The sequence below is a fragment of the Crinia signifera genome, chromosome 1, assembly GCF_055691185.1.
Source record: "Crinia signifera chromosome 1, ASM5569118v1, whole genome shotgun sequence".
NCBI classification, from domain to species: domain Eukaryota; kingdom Metazoa; phylum Chordata; class Amphibia; order Anura; family Myobatrachidae; genus Crinia; species Crinia signifera.
The window spans coordinates 429,752,620-429,768,738 of NC_139217.1; the positions used below are offsets into that span (position 1 = coordinate 429,752,620).

Genomic DNA, 16,119 nt, shown 5'->3' on the forward strand with positions numbered 1-16,119 from the left:
TGCCACATGGATTGTGTCAAAATTCACATAATGCCACATGGATTGAGGCAAAATTCACATAATGCCACACGGATTGAACCAGAATTCACATAATGCCACACAGATTAAGCCTAAATTCACAATACGCTTCATAATCAGGGACAGCGCATTAAACATTTACACCATAATGTCCATTACACGTTAATTTACACGCCATTATGTCCATTATGTATTATGCCAAACACCATAATGTCTATTAAAAATTATGCTACATACTGTAAGTGCTGCTTATCTACATGCTCATTGCCAAGGGTTCCATGCTCATTGCCAGAGGTTCCATGCTCGTTGCCATGTGGGATTACATGCTCATTGCCAAGGGGGAATACATGCTCGCGGTAAATGGGGGACACCCGCTGCCAGGCAGAAGTGATAGCCACTGACAGTGGCAGAGCCTGGCTGTATTCAGAGCACTGAATACAGCCCGGCTATTTGAAATAATACCCCTTTCACACCAAAAAATGCATTCCCAGGTTGGCCCCTTTTACACCAGCCTAGTCACTGCATTTTCTGGTGTGAGGGGGAGAGAAAACCACCCCCTCCCCCCTTTAACCAGTTATCTCATTTAACCGGTTATATCTTCGGAACCAACTGACCCATTTACATGAGACAAGTATCATATTGAAGAACTTTTGAGTGGGCTTTGAATGATTTTGGCTCCAGAGTAATCTGGGAGAAATATTCACTAGGAATATTCAGGCGCTTGACAGTGAGCTGATCCTACAATATAAGCTGCTGCCTGGGTGTGAGGGTAGTCACTCCTCACTGGTGCAAAAAAGGAAGAAATACTCACACAAGGTGAGTTTAGGCAGCGCTTCAATCAATGAATGAAAACAAAATTTGTTTACAAATGTATAAATCTTTTTACTGGTTTAAAAATGCATATATACACACACAATACAATAGTACAATCATGAACAAATGATCATAATAAAAATATTAAAATGGAAAAGGTGGGGAATAAAAGTAAACTGGAATTAATGGAAATAAAGTTAATAAAGAAATATCCCGTCTCAAAGGACATGTATTTGTGAGCAGATAATGTAGTCACTTGACTTGTGGGAAAACGGGTAAGTGCACTTTACCAATTTAGACGTATCTGGATCTTTGTGGAACAATATTTTGATGATGGAAGCTGGGTATATCCTCACGATAGATGCGGCTGTTTGTCGTGCCGCTGGAGGGGTCAGTGATCGCTGGATGGAGTTAGCCTCTGTGATGAGGTGTGAGACAGATGGAACGTGTCTCCAACACCAGAGGGATGATATTGTAGCGATGTAACAATTTGAAGTTCCAGAGTTGTAGGAGTGTGGCTTCCGTGACCCAGGGGTGGCCTCACTGGTGTAGATGTTGGTAACCAGTGGTATCTGGGAGCACGGTGTCCGCCTTGTAATAAGATATCCAGATAAGCAGATGTGACAAATGTCCACAATGAAGTCAATCTCACAAACCGTCCTGAGGCTGGGATGGGGGTAGCAAATCAACTAACGCGTTTCACTGCGTCCTGCAGCTTTATCAAAGGTGTGGGGGACTGTGTACCTGATGCAGGTATATATACCTTCCTTAATGAGTGAGTTAGTACACCTGTGGGGTGCAGTTTACCAATACAGGTACATCAGATAAATCAAACATCAATATAATATAAAATATAGGTAGGCAGACATATATCAAATAAATAATTATAAGCATTCAATACACAATCGAAATTAATATGGCAATATGTTTAAAAAAACGTATCTTTGCTGTAATGAGATGCGGTCACGTGACTTGTGTAGGTCACGTGATCGGAACATAAACATAGTATAGAGGAATGTTATACTAGAGTAATTCACATTTTTATTCACATTTTTAAGTAGTTCGTTCAGATGTCCAACGTTGTAAAACCAAGTGGACGCTTGTTAGAGAGTAGAGAGATGGAGAGATTAGTATAGACATATAGTTATCACTAGCGCGAACCTTGGAACGCATCTTGCGTTCCATAACTTATGGTGTACAATTGCTTCCGCCTTTCCCCGGAAGTTTTAAAGCTATGATGATCAGTGGAAGTTGTTTTGGTCACGTGTGACCGCGTCACGCTGCAGCGTCACTCCGCGCGCACACTGGACGTTCACAATATACTATGATGCAGGGGGGCGTGAGCGGAATCGTCCGTCCTCCTGGTTGTCATTTCCTGTGATTGGAACGCATATGCGTTCCAGCACGGATCTCCCGATAGCAATACATAATTACACAAAAAGAATGAGAGAATAAAAACTAGAATAATGATCCTGAACTAGGGTGGAAGAACTATAACGAGATACAAGTTATACTTTTGAAAACGGAATAGAGATATAGTAATCCAATCAATTATTAAGGTAATCATCAATGTTAGTAAATATAGAATGAAGTGGATTAATGGTATGGGTGATTGATTAGAGATAGAAATCATTATAATAGAGAGAGTATCTTCCTACATTCAGAATATGATCCTCAGAGATTTTTTTGTGATGGTATAAGATATATATATCTAACCTATTTTTAATTTCATTCGTGTATATAAAAAACCACAAAACAAATCAAATAAAATATGTGGGCTTTCATAAATTAATTTGCTTTTAATTGTAAATATTTTGATAAATAATAAACTCAAAAAAAAGGAAAAGGAAGAAGGTGAAGGGAGGGGGAAGGGAAGGAACAATGTAAAAAGAAATAAATGGGAATAAAAACTGAATTTATAAAATTTAAGAATTGATAATATTATTAGAGAACAATGTTAAGCTCCATTGCCTCATTTAAACCTCTAGGAAAAAGTGAATCCATTTTGAATGTCCAGAAAATTTCCTGTTTACACAGGGTCCGGAACCTGTCGCCGCCCCTCTTAGTGGGCGGCACATGTTCCAGTCCTGTTAATATCAAATCTTTGGGATTGTTATTATGGCACTCGGAAAAATGTCTGGAGACACTATGTAGAAGGGACCCTTTTAAGATGTTCCGGCGATGTTCGAGGAATCTAGACCTCAAACATCGCGTGGTTCTCCCCACATATTTTAAATTACATGTACAGGTAAGTAAATAAATGACGTAAGAGGTATTACAATTAATGAATCCCTTAATTTTTATCTTCTCAGTCATTAAAGTGATCGTGGTTAATTTATTGGAAATAAAATTACACGTTATACAGTGATTTCCGCCACACTTATAGCAGCCCAAAGGCTTCATTGGAAGCCAATCTAGGGTAGAAGTAGTACTTTGTATATTTGTTTTTGGGCATTTTAGGCCACTAGGAGCTAATAGGTTTTTTAGGGACTTGTTTTTCTTGAAAATAAAGGAGGGGCGTGAGGGAAGTACTTCTCTCAGTAAGGGATCTTGTTGCAGTATGGAGTGATTTTTGTCTATGATTTTTTTAATTTCCTTATAATCTCTGTTGAATGTGGAGATGAAAGAGATACGATTTTCTTTATCACTAGTGAAATTCACAGGGCGCTCCTCTTTTGGACCTTTGTCCTTCAGAAGAGTATCCCTGTCTCTTTCTCTACTGGAGAGGTATGCATCCTGAACAAGTTCGGGGGGGTATCCACAGTTCAAAAATGCAGTGATAAGGCCCTTGGCCTGGCTGTCAAAGGAGTCTAGTTGTGAACAATTGCGTCTAAGGCGCAACATTTGGCCCTTGGGTATATTTTTTACCCAAGGGGGATAATGACCACTTTTGAAATGTAAGTAGGAATTAGTATTTACAGATTTTTGATAATTACTTGTATGGATCGAACCATTGGCACTCCTTAAGGTAAGATCAAGAAAATTAATAGAGTGGGGGTGGTGTTCATGCGTAAACTTTAAATTAAAAGAATTAGAATTTAAGTGTGAAACAAAAGAAGTGATAGAAGTGCAATCCCCATCCCAAATAAAAAATAAATCATCTATATAACGGCCATAGAGGACCATACATAATTACACAAAAAGAATGAGAGAATAAAAACTAGAATAATGATCCTGAACTAGGGTGGAAGAACTATAACGAGATACAAGTTATACTTTTGAAAACGGAATAGAGATATAGTAATCCAATCAATTATTAAGGTAATCATCAATGTTAGTAAATATAGAATGAAGTGGATTAATGGTATGGGTGATTGATTAGAGATAGAAATCATTATAATAGAGAGAGTATCTTCCTACATTCAGAATATGATCCTCAGAGATTTTTTTGTGATGGTATAAGATATATATATCTAACCTATTTTTAATTTCATTCGTGTATATAAAAAACCACAAAACAAATCAAATAAAATATGTGGGCTTTCATAAATTAATTTGCTTTTAATTGTAAATATTTTGATAAATAATAAACTCAAAAAAAAGGAAAAGGAAGAAGGTGAAGGGAGGGGGAAGGGAAGGAACAATGTAAAAAGAAATAAATGGGAATAAAAACTGAATTTATAAAATTTAAGAATTGATAATATTATTAGAGAACAATGTTAAGCTCCATTGCCTCATTTAAACCTCTAGGAAAAAGTGAATCCATTTTGAATGTCCAGAAAATTTCCTGTTTACACAGGGTCCGGAACCTGTCGCCGCCCCTCTTAGTGGGCGGCACATGTTCCAGTCCTGTTAATATCAAATCTTTGGGATTGTTATTATGGCACTCGGAAAAATGTCTGGAGACACTGTGTAGAAGGGACCCTTTTAAGATGTTCCGGCGATGTTCGAGGAATCTAGACCTCAAACATCGCGTGGTTCTCCCCACATATTTTAAATTACATGTACAGGTAAGTAAATAAATGACGTAAGAGGTATTACAATTAATGAATCCCTTAATTTTTATCTTCTCAGTCATTAAAGTGATCGTGGTTAATTTATTGGAAATAAAATTACACGTTATACAGTGATTTCCGCCACACTTATAGCAGCCCAAAGGCTTCATTGGAAGCCAATCTAGGGTAGAAGTAGTACTTTGTATATTTGTTTTTGGGCATTTTAGGCCACTAGGAGCTAATAGGTTTTTTAGGGACTTGTTTTTCTTGAAAATAAAGGAGGGGCGTGAGGGAAGTACTTCTCTCAGTAAGGGATCTTGTTGCAGTATGGAGTGATTTTTGTCTATGATTTTTTTAATTTCCTTATAATCTCTGTTGAATGTGGAGATGAAAGAGATACGATTTTCTTTATCACTAGTGAAATTCACAGGGCGCTCCTCTTTTGGACCTTTGTCCTTCAGAAGAGTATCCCTGTCTCTTTCTCTACTGGAGAGGTATGCATCCTGAACAAGTTCGGGGGGGTATCCACAGTTCAAAAATGCAGTGATAAGGCCCTTGGCCTGGCTGTCAAAGGAGTCTAGTTGTGAACAATTGCGTCTAAGGCGCAACATTTGGCCCTTGGGTATATTTTTTACCCAAGGGGGATAATGACCACTTTTGAAATGTAAGTAGGAATTAGTATTTACAGATTTTTGATAATTACTTGTATGGATCGAACCATTGGCACTCCTTAAGGTAAGATCAAGAAAATTAATAGAGTGGGGGTGGTGTTCATGCGTAAACTTTAAATTAAAAGAATTAGAATTTAAGTGTGAAACAAAAGAAGTGATAGAAGTGCAATCCCCATCCCAAATAAAAAATAAATCATCTATATAACGGCCATAGAGGACCAGGTTCGCGCCAAATGAGGACCCCCAAATGAGTTGGTCCTCAACCTCCCCCATATAGAGGTTGGCATAACTTGGCGCGAACCTGGTCCCCATGGCCGTTCCCATCACCTGAAGGTAGAAGATATCTTGAAACAAAAAGTAATTGTGTTTAAGGATAAATGATATGGAAGTGATAAGAAAATACTGAAGTTCCGCCGTCAGATCACCATCCTCTCTCAGTCTTTTAGAGATTGTATTGATACCCAACTCATGTGGGATATTTGAGTAAAGGCTCTCCACATCTAGAGTTAGGAATTGATAAGTATCTTTCCAAACAATATTTTTTATCAAATTCAAAAAGTGGGTAGAGTCGCGGATGTGTGATCTGAGGGCGGTCACCCGTGATTGTAAATGGGAATCAACAAATTGTGAAAGGTTGGAAGTGAGTGATTGGACACCAGAAATAATAGGGCGACCAGGTGGGGAAGTGAGGTTTTTATGAATTTTGGGGAGGTGATAAAAAATAGGGACCAAAGGGTAAGGATTAAACAAAAACTGATATTCATCCTTAGAGATGATAGAATCTTTTAGTGCTTGATCTAGGAGTGTTTTTAGCTCAAGGGTAAATTTTTTTGTTGGGTTATCCAGTAATTTAGAATAAAAAGACTGATTTGACAGCTGACGAAGGGCCTCATTCACATAACATTCTCTATCCTGAATGACTATCCCTCCTCCCTTGTCGGCCTCCCTGAAGACAATTGAGGTGTCCTCAGTGAGACCGACAAGGGCTTTTTTCTCCCACACTGTGAGGTTGTCTTTAAAGTTAAATTTAGATTTGCGTTTATCATTTGAACAGAGTTTCTTAAAATCATCTAATGTGGTCTTGTAAAAGGACTCAATACTTGTCCCCTTAGCCTTTATTGGATAAAAATCCGATTTCTTTTTTAATTTAGACTTATCAATATCGAAGATTTTTTTAGGGGACACATTGCTCTCCGTCCTCAATTCTGCCAATATATCAAGAGAAGTTTGGTCACCACTATCCAATAGAATAGGGAGTCCAGGATCATTGTCTTTCCGTGATCTTTGTGAGAAAAAATATCTCTGTCTGCACAATGTGCGGATGTATCGATTTAATTCAATGAAGAGTGTAAAAATATTGGCATCAGTCGACGGAGAGAATTTTAAACCTTTTTGTAATAATTTAGATTCTGCCTCACTAAGGGATCGGGAAGAAATGTTGAATATATTAGTGATAGATGTTTTAGAAGCTATTTTCTTACGTTGTACTCTCTTTCCTCCTCTAGCTCCTCTGTACTTAGATGTCGTCTTTTCTTTGGGGTCCCTCCCCCTTGATATTTTCCCATTTCTTTGTATTGGCGGGGACCTAAAAAAAGGGGTTCAGAGTTGGAGGTTTTATAGGTTCTATGAGACAAATCTTTTGGTCTCGCTCCTGACCTTAGGTCAGTATAATCAGAGTTGATACTTTGTCTCTGCTCAGATGTTTTTTTATGATTTATGTAATTTCTATTCCCAGAGGGTGAATTTTGTGGTTTATTAGAGTAATTATCTCTATGTTGTGGTGAGTCATATACACGAATGTCACCCATTCTATCTAGGGCTCTTCTGTTATCATTGGGTCTCCCTCCATTATTAATATAATTTTTTTTATTATTATAATTGTTATTACCATTGTTGTGAGTCCTCAGTTGATTAGAATTTCTATGTTTCAATCTATAGTTTCTCACATTGTTAGATTGATAGTCTGTCAGATCCCGCTGGAATTTTTTACATTTATTATCAATTACTTCTTGTTCAAATTTTATCAATCTCTCTATCACTCTCGTGTCTTTCTCTTTAAATTCTCTTGTCTGGTTATAGGGCTCTAGTTTACCCTTAATATTCTCTATTTCCGTCTCTAGTTCTTTTACTTTTCTATTTCTATAGTCAATCACTAGATTCATTAATAAAAAAGAACATTTATCAAGAATATCATCCCATTTTGTTTGAAATTCTGGATTCTCCTGAAAAATTGAAGGTTTGTGGAGACGTAGACCACGAGGTAACATTTTTTTATCTGCATATTTTTGTAAATTGGTGCTATCAAGCCATTGTTTGGTCTCGTCTCTTAACAAATCCTCCAATTTTTCAAAGAGTGTAATACATTCCTCATCATTTTTACTCATTATTGGCTCCTGGGGCTGATCCAGAGTAATCTGCCCTCAAAGAACATGAACAGCCATGAAATTACATTTTTTTTTTTTTAAATCGGTTTATCCGCAATATCTCTGGAACCGATGGACCGATATGGACCAGCCTGGTATCATATTGAAGGCCCAGCGATTTGGAATTGAATTAGATCAACCACAAGCTTCCACAAGCAGGGGGGGAACCGGCAGCCTTCGGAACCGGGTGTGGGTCGGAATTAACGGGTCCCATATTATCCTATGGGGAAAAACGTTACAGCTTTGCCAGGCGATATCTCCGGTTCCCAGGAGGCTAGAGACACGGGGCTGGGCTCGTTGGAAAGCCCTGGTCCTCAGCTACATGGGTCTCTCTCTGGAAACACCCCCCCTTGAAAATCCTGCATTCGTCCCTGTACTCTAATAAGATTATTTACCCAATCGTGAATGTTTTGTAAAATATGAAAACTAAACTGAGTCACTGAAAACAAATTACAGATAAATACTGAATTAAAAGGGACACTTCATAGGGATTGTCTCTAGAGGCAGTGATGGACTGGGCCAATGAAACAGCCCTGGCATTTGTGCACGTGCGGGACCTTTGTCAAGTGCGTGCACACGCCAGGCACGCGCATGAGCATACTGCCTCTCCCGGCTTGCAGGAGAGCTGAGAAAAGTGGCAAGTGATGCTCCATTCTCTCTTGGACCTTAGCGGCGCACAGAGAAAGCCTCCGGACCAGCTGCAAGTCCAGCGGCTCTCTCTGTGCGCCGATCGGGAGGTGGAGCCTCAACCTTGCAAGAAGAAATCGGCCCACCTGACCATTGGCCCCTCTGGCATTTGCCAGAAGTGCCAGATAGCCAGTCCGGCCCTGTCTAGAGGGCAGAAGATCACAACATGGACAAAGTACTCTAGATCTATCAATTATTGGCTGTATCACACCCCCAATGTTTGGTGACATCCAGAGGGGACCCTCACGTGCCACCAAAAAGGGGGCATGGCTTAGATTGTGAGGGGCATGTCCTCATGGCACAACTTTGTTTCCATCATTTCTCCAAGCAGCTGAGTAGCCCCCTGGCTCATCTCCCTCATTGTCTTATTCAGATATCACTTGCTGCTTTGCAGACAGCAGCGATCAAAAGCTCCCACAACCTTCCCCCTGCCCGGAAGACACAACAACATGCGAGATGGACAATAGGAAAGTGTCCGAATAGCCGGACTGACCCAACTGCAATCAGGATAGTTGGGAGGTATTCACTATAGAGCAAAGCTAGGAGGGCTTGTGCCTTTTGTAGAGCGGAGAAGTGAACAAGTGGGAAAGTTTCCCATAGCAACCAATCAGATTCTATCAGTTTATAAAGTGTACTTGAGAGATAATTACTGGAAGCTGATTGGTTGCTAGGAGCAACTTCTCCCCTTGTTCACTCTTTTGAAGGCTTGATACATTTCCCAATGTCTCAAATGTATAAATGAAATATGACTTGTATATACATCGGTCATACTTATATTTGATTTAAGCACTAATTCAGACCTGAACGCAGGACAAATTTGTTCTCAGTGGGCAAAACCATGCTGCACTGCAGGCGTGGCAGATGTAACATGTGCAGAAAGAGAGAGTTAGATTTAAGTGGGTTATATATTTCTGTGCAGGGTAAATACCTGCTTTATTTTCACATTGCAATTTAGATTTAATTTTGAAGTGAACACACCCCACCCAAATCTAACTCTCTCTGCGCATGTTACATTTGCCCCACCTGCAATGCAGCATGGTTTTGCCCATTTTGAAAACACATTTGCCCTGCGATCAGGTCTGAATTAGGCCCTATGTCTTACAGATTGTACTGATCTCCTTTCTCTGCACACAGTGATGGGGACGGCCACCAGGACAGCACAGACAATTGCCCCACAGTCATTAACAGCTCCCAGCTGGACACAGACAGAGACGGACAGGGAGATGAGTGTGATGACGATGATGATAATGATGGAATTCCCGATCTTATTCCACCAGGACCAGACAACTGCAGACTAGTCCCCAACCCAGATCAGGAGGATGACAATAGTAAGAGAGCATTTCATCTAATAGTAACTGCAACGGAGGACAGGCATTTGTAGCATTGGGCCCCAGTGGGCCATTATACGTTGAGAGCAAGTACCAGTGCACCTGTGCTGCACTGCAGGTGGGACAGATGGAAAAGGGTGCACACACGGGCTGGAGGCTGGGCAATTTTGACTAAGCGATTTTGTTTAGTGAAAATCGCGATGTCACTTACCGAGATAAGCAGGTGACGGTCCCCAGCAGCAGCAGCAGATGCATACAGCCGAATAGACACTGAAGCATTTACTCTACAAAAATATTTTGTACCCCTCATTGCAACAGGGGTCACGATGTTGATGGAGGTGTTATCATTGCTGATATATATGGAAGCAGCAGCTATAGCGTTAATATGGTAATGCATCTTTCCTCCTGCATGCATCTGCTGCAACACTGACGGCTGGATGCATGACCCATGGGGTTGTGCAAGCTGGTTCAATCAAGAGACCAGGAAATCTCTCTCCCTGATTGGATTCTTGGCCTTGTCCCTCCACATTCTTTCCCCCCCAAAAGGCATCAGGCTGTCAATCAGTGGCAGTCTGATGGCATCTTCCTGCATCTACCATTGTTGACTCAAAGTACCAAACATTGGTTATTTGCTGCATGCACCGCAGATCCCACCAAACCGGAATCGGGTCCATGGTTGTCCTGGTACAGTTTCTTGCTCATTTTTGGATTACCCCCACCTCAGAATCAGCCGCTTTGTATTATCACTGAGACATCCTGTGCAGGTTGGAGAATGTTTTGCCTTTTCTGAAGAAGTAACTAGACCAGGGTTTCCTACACTCCCGGAATGGCCACCCTCCCGCATGCCTGAAATACCGGCATTGCACAGCGGGGTGCGGGGCTAAAATCACGCGATCACTGTAGGCACGCCCCCCAACAGGACAGCGCGTATGTGGTCCTGCCCCCAAACCGCCTCTTTTCCACTCCAGGAGATGGCCCCGCCCCCCTGCCTAACAGAGCTGGCTGCCCTTTCCCGGAGGGCAGCTCAAAAGTCGGTAAGTATGAACTTGACCTTGTAAAAGACCGTTGGAATTTATTTTTGTTTCCGTATAGTTGCACAGCAGGTGCTTCGTACCCTGTACTGTACTCCACATGCCTGAGTGTGGTTCTTGTCGTACTGATGACCTCTTCCATTGTACTAGGCAGCATTTATATTTAATGGATGACTTCTTAAGTTGAGTTGTCTATTTGGATTTTTTTATGTATTTTTTAGAAATGATATGTACTGTATAGTCTAGATCGGATGTGGTATGAAATGTCGGCGGTCAGGAATCCCGACGGTTGAAATACAGATGCCGGAATCCCGACCGCTGAAATGCCGACAAGGGGGGGCGTGGAATGCACCCCCTTGCGGGCTCGCTGTGCTCGCCACGCAGCAGGCCTGGTGCTTCGCTACGCTCGGCACACTATTTTATTCTCCCTCTATGGGTGTCGTGGACACCCATAGAGGGACAAAGTGCCGGCATTGCGGCGGTCAGGATTCCAACGTCGGTATTTCGTCCGTCAGTATTCCGACCGCCGGCATATTGACCGCAACCCTCTAGATCAGGTACTTGAGCTGCACTGTGGGGGGCTTACAGGAACAGTGTTTATAGGGGTAACAGGTTCAGCTATTATTAGTGCTTACGGTAAACTTACTAAGATGTGTTCTATTGAAGATGGGATTTTGTCCATAGCAACCAATCAGATTCAAGAAGGTACTAAATAAATTAGTAGAGTCTGAATGGTTGCTATGGGCAACATCCATCTTCAATAGAACTCACATCTTAGTAAATGTACCCCTAAGTGCTTAGAACTGTCCCCGTCTCTGATACAGACGTCTGTGTGTTTTGTGCCCAGATGATGGTGTTGGAGACATCTGTGAATCCGACTTTGACCAGGACAAGGTCATTGACCGAATTGATGTCTGCCCAGAAAATGCTGAGATCACCCTGACCGACTTCAGAGCCTATCAAACTGTAGTTCTGGACCCGGAGGGTGATGCTCAAATAGATCCTAACTGGATTGTTTTGAACCAGGTGAGATGTTTAAGTTTTCAGTATTCATTTTGGGGGGAAACACAAATGTTTTCTACAAACTATCTCCTTCTTGTGGGATATTAGCTCTGGCCCAATGCGCACACATCGAAGAGCACTATCAAGGTTATGGGCCTGATTCAGAGCCGCAGGCCATGCTGGTGGCCATGGAGCGGAGCAGTTGTTTGCGGAAAAGCTCCTTCAGCACATGCATTACACAGAGAATATTGTACACACACAGGCGCTGTTGTGTCTATGTACAGTGACGCTTAATCTCTACCTCATAAGGAAGCTCTGCAATGGCGGTGAGGTATAATCATTACTTACTGAGCTCTGCTTTACACTGCTTGTCACCTCCCCTCCTGCATTCTGCAGGAGACTCCCTGAAATAACAGCAATCTCCCTCTCTCCCTCATTAGTCTAGCAATCTCCCTCATTTCACCTAGCCCACATTACACTATTACATTTTTGTGGAAAAAGGAATGAGAGATAGATACAGTTACATTGCATCATCAGCACCATTTCCCAGCACTTTACCAAGTATAGTAGCTCTTACTAACTGCTCTAGGGATCATCTACATTTTGATATAAGTCATTTTAGAAGATTCCTCTGAGATGTAGCAGTACACAGCCACGATTCTAGGTGCCACATTCACTATCTCTTTTCACAATCTCTCCATATATGGAACTAGACACGCCCCTTGGGTGAAGCATGACACGCCCCCTCAATGGGGCATTGTGCAAAATTCTATTTCCAACTATTATCTCCCTGAAACTAGTTTTCAAAAGTAGGCAAGTATGCATCAGAGGTGGTAGAGGCAAATACAGTAGTGCATTTTAAACATGATTGGGATAGGCATATTGATATCCTTACAAAAAATAAGGATCAAATATGGTTTGAGGTAAAATGTTTGAAAAAGGGGCCGACTAGATGGGCATAAACATAACCTGAGTACACTCTATATCAGGGCTGGGCAACACCGGCCCTCCAGATGTTAATGAACTACACATCCCAGGATGCTTTGCATTCGTTTTGCTATGTGACCATTCTGAAACTGATGCAAGGCATGCTGGGATGTGTAGTTCATCAACATCTGGAGGGCCGGTGTTGCCCAGCCCTGCTCTATATAGACATATATTTATCAATATGCATTCATGATTACTCCAGTGTGGGCAGCTGTTTCCACGATGCCATTTCCGCCACTGATTACTAGCGATGGAACTTTAAAGCGGTATTAGAGCCGGATGTATCAAGCTTCAAAAAGTGATAAAAGGGAGAGTGAGAAGCAGCCAGCCAATCAGCTTCTACCTGCCATGTTATAGGATGGGTTTGAAAAATGACAGGTCAAATCTGATTGGCTGGCTGTTTATCACTCTCCATTTTATCACTTTTTGAAGCTTGATACATCTGGCCCTTAGTGCCTGATTCATGGATGGATGCTAATGCGATTGCAGCTGTCATCCTGTACGCAGCAGATGTGGGATAATATAATAATGCTGTAAATGTATCGAGAGCAACACGTGCAGCATCGCAGAACGCTGAAATGATGTACAAACACCCAGCCGTTATCGCAGATCCCTCTCTGATCGTCTATCTGAGTAAATGACTGCTGGGTCAGAGATACTGGTGCAATGCTTTCTGCATACGAGATGGCAGATGTAGGCCTACACAGCGCTGCAGAGAATATCGCAGAGGCTTCTATAGGGTATTGCCATCTTTTTCTGGTGGTACCTCCCGGTGCGGGCTTTAGTGGGGTTTCATCATCCCATCCTGTACTGATTCTGGTTCACTTGCAAAAGCAAATTATCTCTGTACTGGACAAAACCATGTGCACTGCAGGTGGGGCAGATGAAACACATGCAGAGAGAGTTAGAATTGGGTGTTATTCTGTTTTCTTGCAAGTGAATTAGAATCAGGCCTTTAGTGTGTATTGATGTACTGAGTTCCTCCATATGCAGTGCCAGAGCGCACACAGGGCAGCAGGATCCAAATGCACCCCTCTATGTGTAGCACACCAGGAAGGATCTGAATATTGGGATACGGTCATTACGTCTAAAAGCACTGGGTCGACAGTCATTAGGTCAACACCATTAGGTCAACATGCAGGAAGGTCGACATGCAGGGCTATTTTTGTGCAGGCTCCAGCAGAACTGAGGCCCTTATTCTAGTTCACTCTTTCTGACAAAATATTTCTTAGATGGACAAAACCATGTGCACTGCAGGTGAGGCAGGTGTTACTTGTGCAAAGATAATTAGATTTGGGTGGGGTTTTACACCTGCCTCACCTGCAGTGCACATGGTTTTGTCCATCTAAGAAATATTTTGTCAGAGAGTGAACTAGAATAAGGGCCACAGTTCCTGCTGGAGCCTGCTGAAAAATAGCCCTGTCGACATGACTGTAGGTCGACATGGGTTAGGTCGAAAGGGTCATTAGGTCGACACAAGCATTAGGTTGACATGGGGAAGGTCGACAGTCAAAAGGTCAACGTGGGGTTTTTCACATTTTGTTTGACATGGGTAATCAGGCGGGCCGCTGCCTGCCGGGGGCGGGTGGCTGATATCACAGGACGCTAGCGCCTGCCCATCTTAGGCGATTTGCGTAGGAAATAAAAGTCAGAATAGACTTTTATGTCAGCGACCATCAAATTCGTGGCGTTCGTCCAGGCGGCGTCCGGCGTCTCAGTGCTTGGTAAGCAGAGATTTTCGCTTATGAATTGCTTTATTTATGGCATACGTTACTCTTATCTCTTTAGAATTGAATGACATTGTCCCTGCTAAATTGTCCTTGGTTATTTTTAGGGCATGGAGATTGTACAGACAATGAATAGTGACCCCGGACTTGCAGTTGGTATGTTTATCTGTTTTCTCTTTTTTACAATCCTACCTGTAGAACTACAATACAAAAATAGGGTAATGCACTGGTACTGTGGAATATGTGGAGTCACTAGGTGGCGCTGTAGCCATATGTAATACATATTGGTAAGATGCATCCTGTTTTATAACTGCTAATGAAACCTAGAGCAACTACAATATCCTACATTTTATAAATCAGTGTTATTGATTTTTTATATAGGCTAATGTCATATAATATTCTCCCAATAATCTCCCAATCAATGTTATTGATTTTTTGATTCTCCCAATCAATGTTATTGATTTTTTTATATAGGTTTATGTCATATAACAATCTCCCAATAACGCTTAACTACTACAGTGAGAAAGAGAACTTCATAATAATCAGAAAAAAATACTTTTTAATTTAATGTACAGAGCATAGTTGCCTACCCTACTGCATTCTGCAGGAGACTCCCTGACATAGCAGCAATCTCCCTCTCTCCCTCATTAGTCTAGCAATCTCCCTCATTTCACCTAGCCCACATTACACTGTTAAATTTTTTGGGGGAAATATGAATGAGAGACAGATACATTTACATTGAATCATCAGCTCCATTTCCCAGCACTTTACCAAGTATAGTATCTCTTACTAACTGCTTTGGGGATCATCTACATTTGGATATAAGTCATTTAAAATGATTCCTCTCAGGTGTAGCAGTGCACACCCACGCTTCTAGGTGCCACGTTCACAATCTCTTTTCACAATCTCTCCATATATGGAACTAGACACGCCCTTGGGGTGGAGCATGACACACTGCCTCAATGGGGCACTGTGCAAAATTCTATTACCAACTATAATCTCCCTGAAAATGCTGTAATGGTAGCCGGTCAGTACTTATAGCTTTGGTTTGTGTCCCCAGGTTATACAGCGTTTAATGGCGTTGATTTTGAAGGCACATTCCACGTGAACACGGTCACCGATGACGACTACGCTGGTTTTATCTTTGGCTATCAGGACAGCTCCAGTTTCTATGTGGTCATGTGGAAGCAGACAGAGCAGACCTACTGGCAGGCCACCCCATTCAGAGCGGTCGCAGAGCCGGGCATTCAGCTCAAGGTGATTCTACTATGAAGCTGGAAAATGGAGGCGAAGGCCATCTTGTGATAGCTTTACATGATTTCCCACTATTGTGTGTTTTTGTGAGTTTTATATAGTGTATAGATTTTGGCATTCCACAAAATGGCCACTAACATGGATTGAATTAGGTATTCAATTTATTCTCTGGCTGCCAACTGGGTGGCACCCCCCAAATCCTGGCATCCTAGGCTGCTACCTAATCAGCTTAACAGTTGATCA

The 16,119-nt window shown here is 41.7% G+C and overlaps 1 protein-coding gene across 3 annotated transcripts in view; it reads left to right on the forward strand.

Annotated features, from left to right (window-relative positions):
• Positions 1 to 16,119, forward strand: part of THBS4 (thrombospondin 4) — a 71,719-nt gene that overhangs the window by 43,939 nt on the left and 11,661 nt on the right. For all 3 annotated transcript variants that reach the window (XM_083152376.1, XM_083152367.1, XM_083152384.1), the window contains 4 exons: positions 9,682 to 9,875; positions 11,754 to 11,932; positions 14,730 to 14,778; positions 15,683 to 15,879. In XM_083152376.1, coding sequence (XP_083008502.1) covers positions 9,682 to 9,875; positions 11,754 to 11,932; positions 14,730 to 14,778; positions 15,683 to 15,879 — 619 coding nt within the window. The remainder of the gene's footprint in view (positions 1 to 9,681; positions 9,876 to 11,753; positions 11,933 to 14,729; positions 14,779 to 15,682; positions 15,880 to 16,119) is intronic.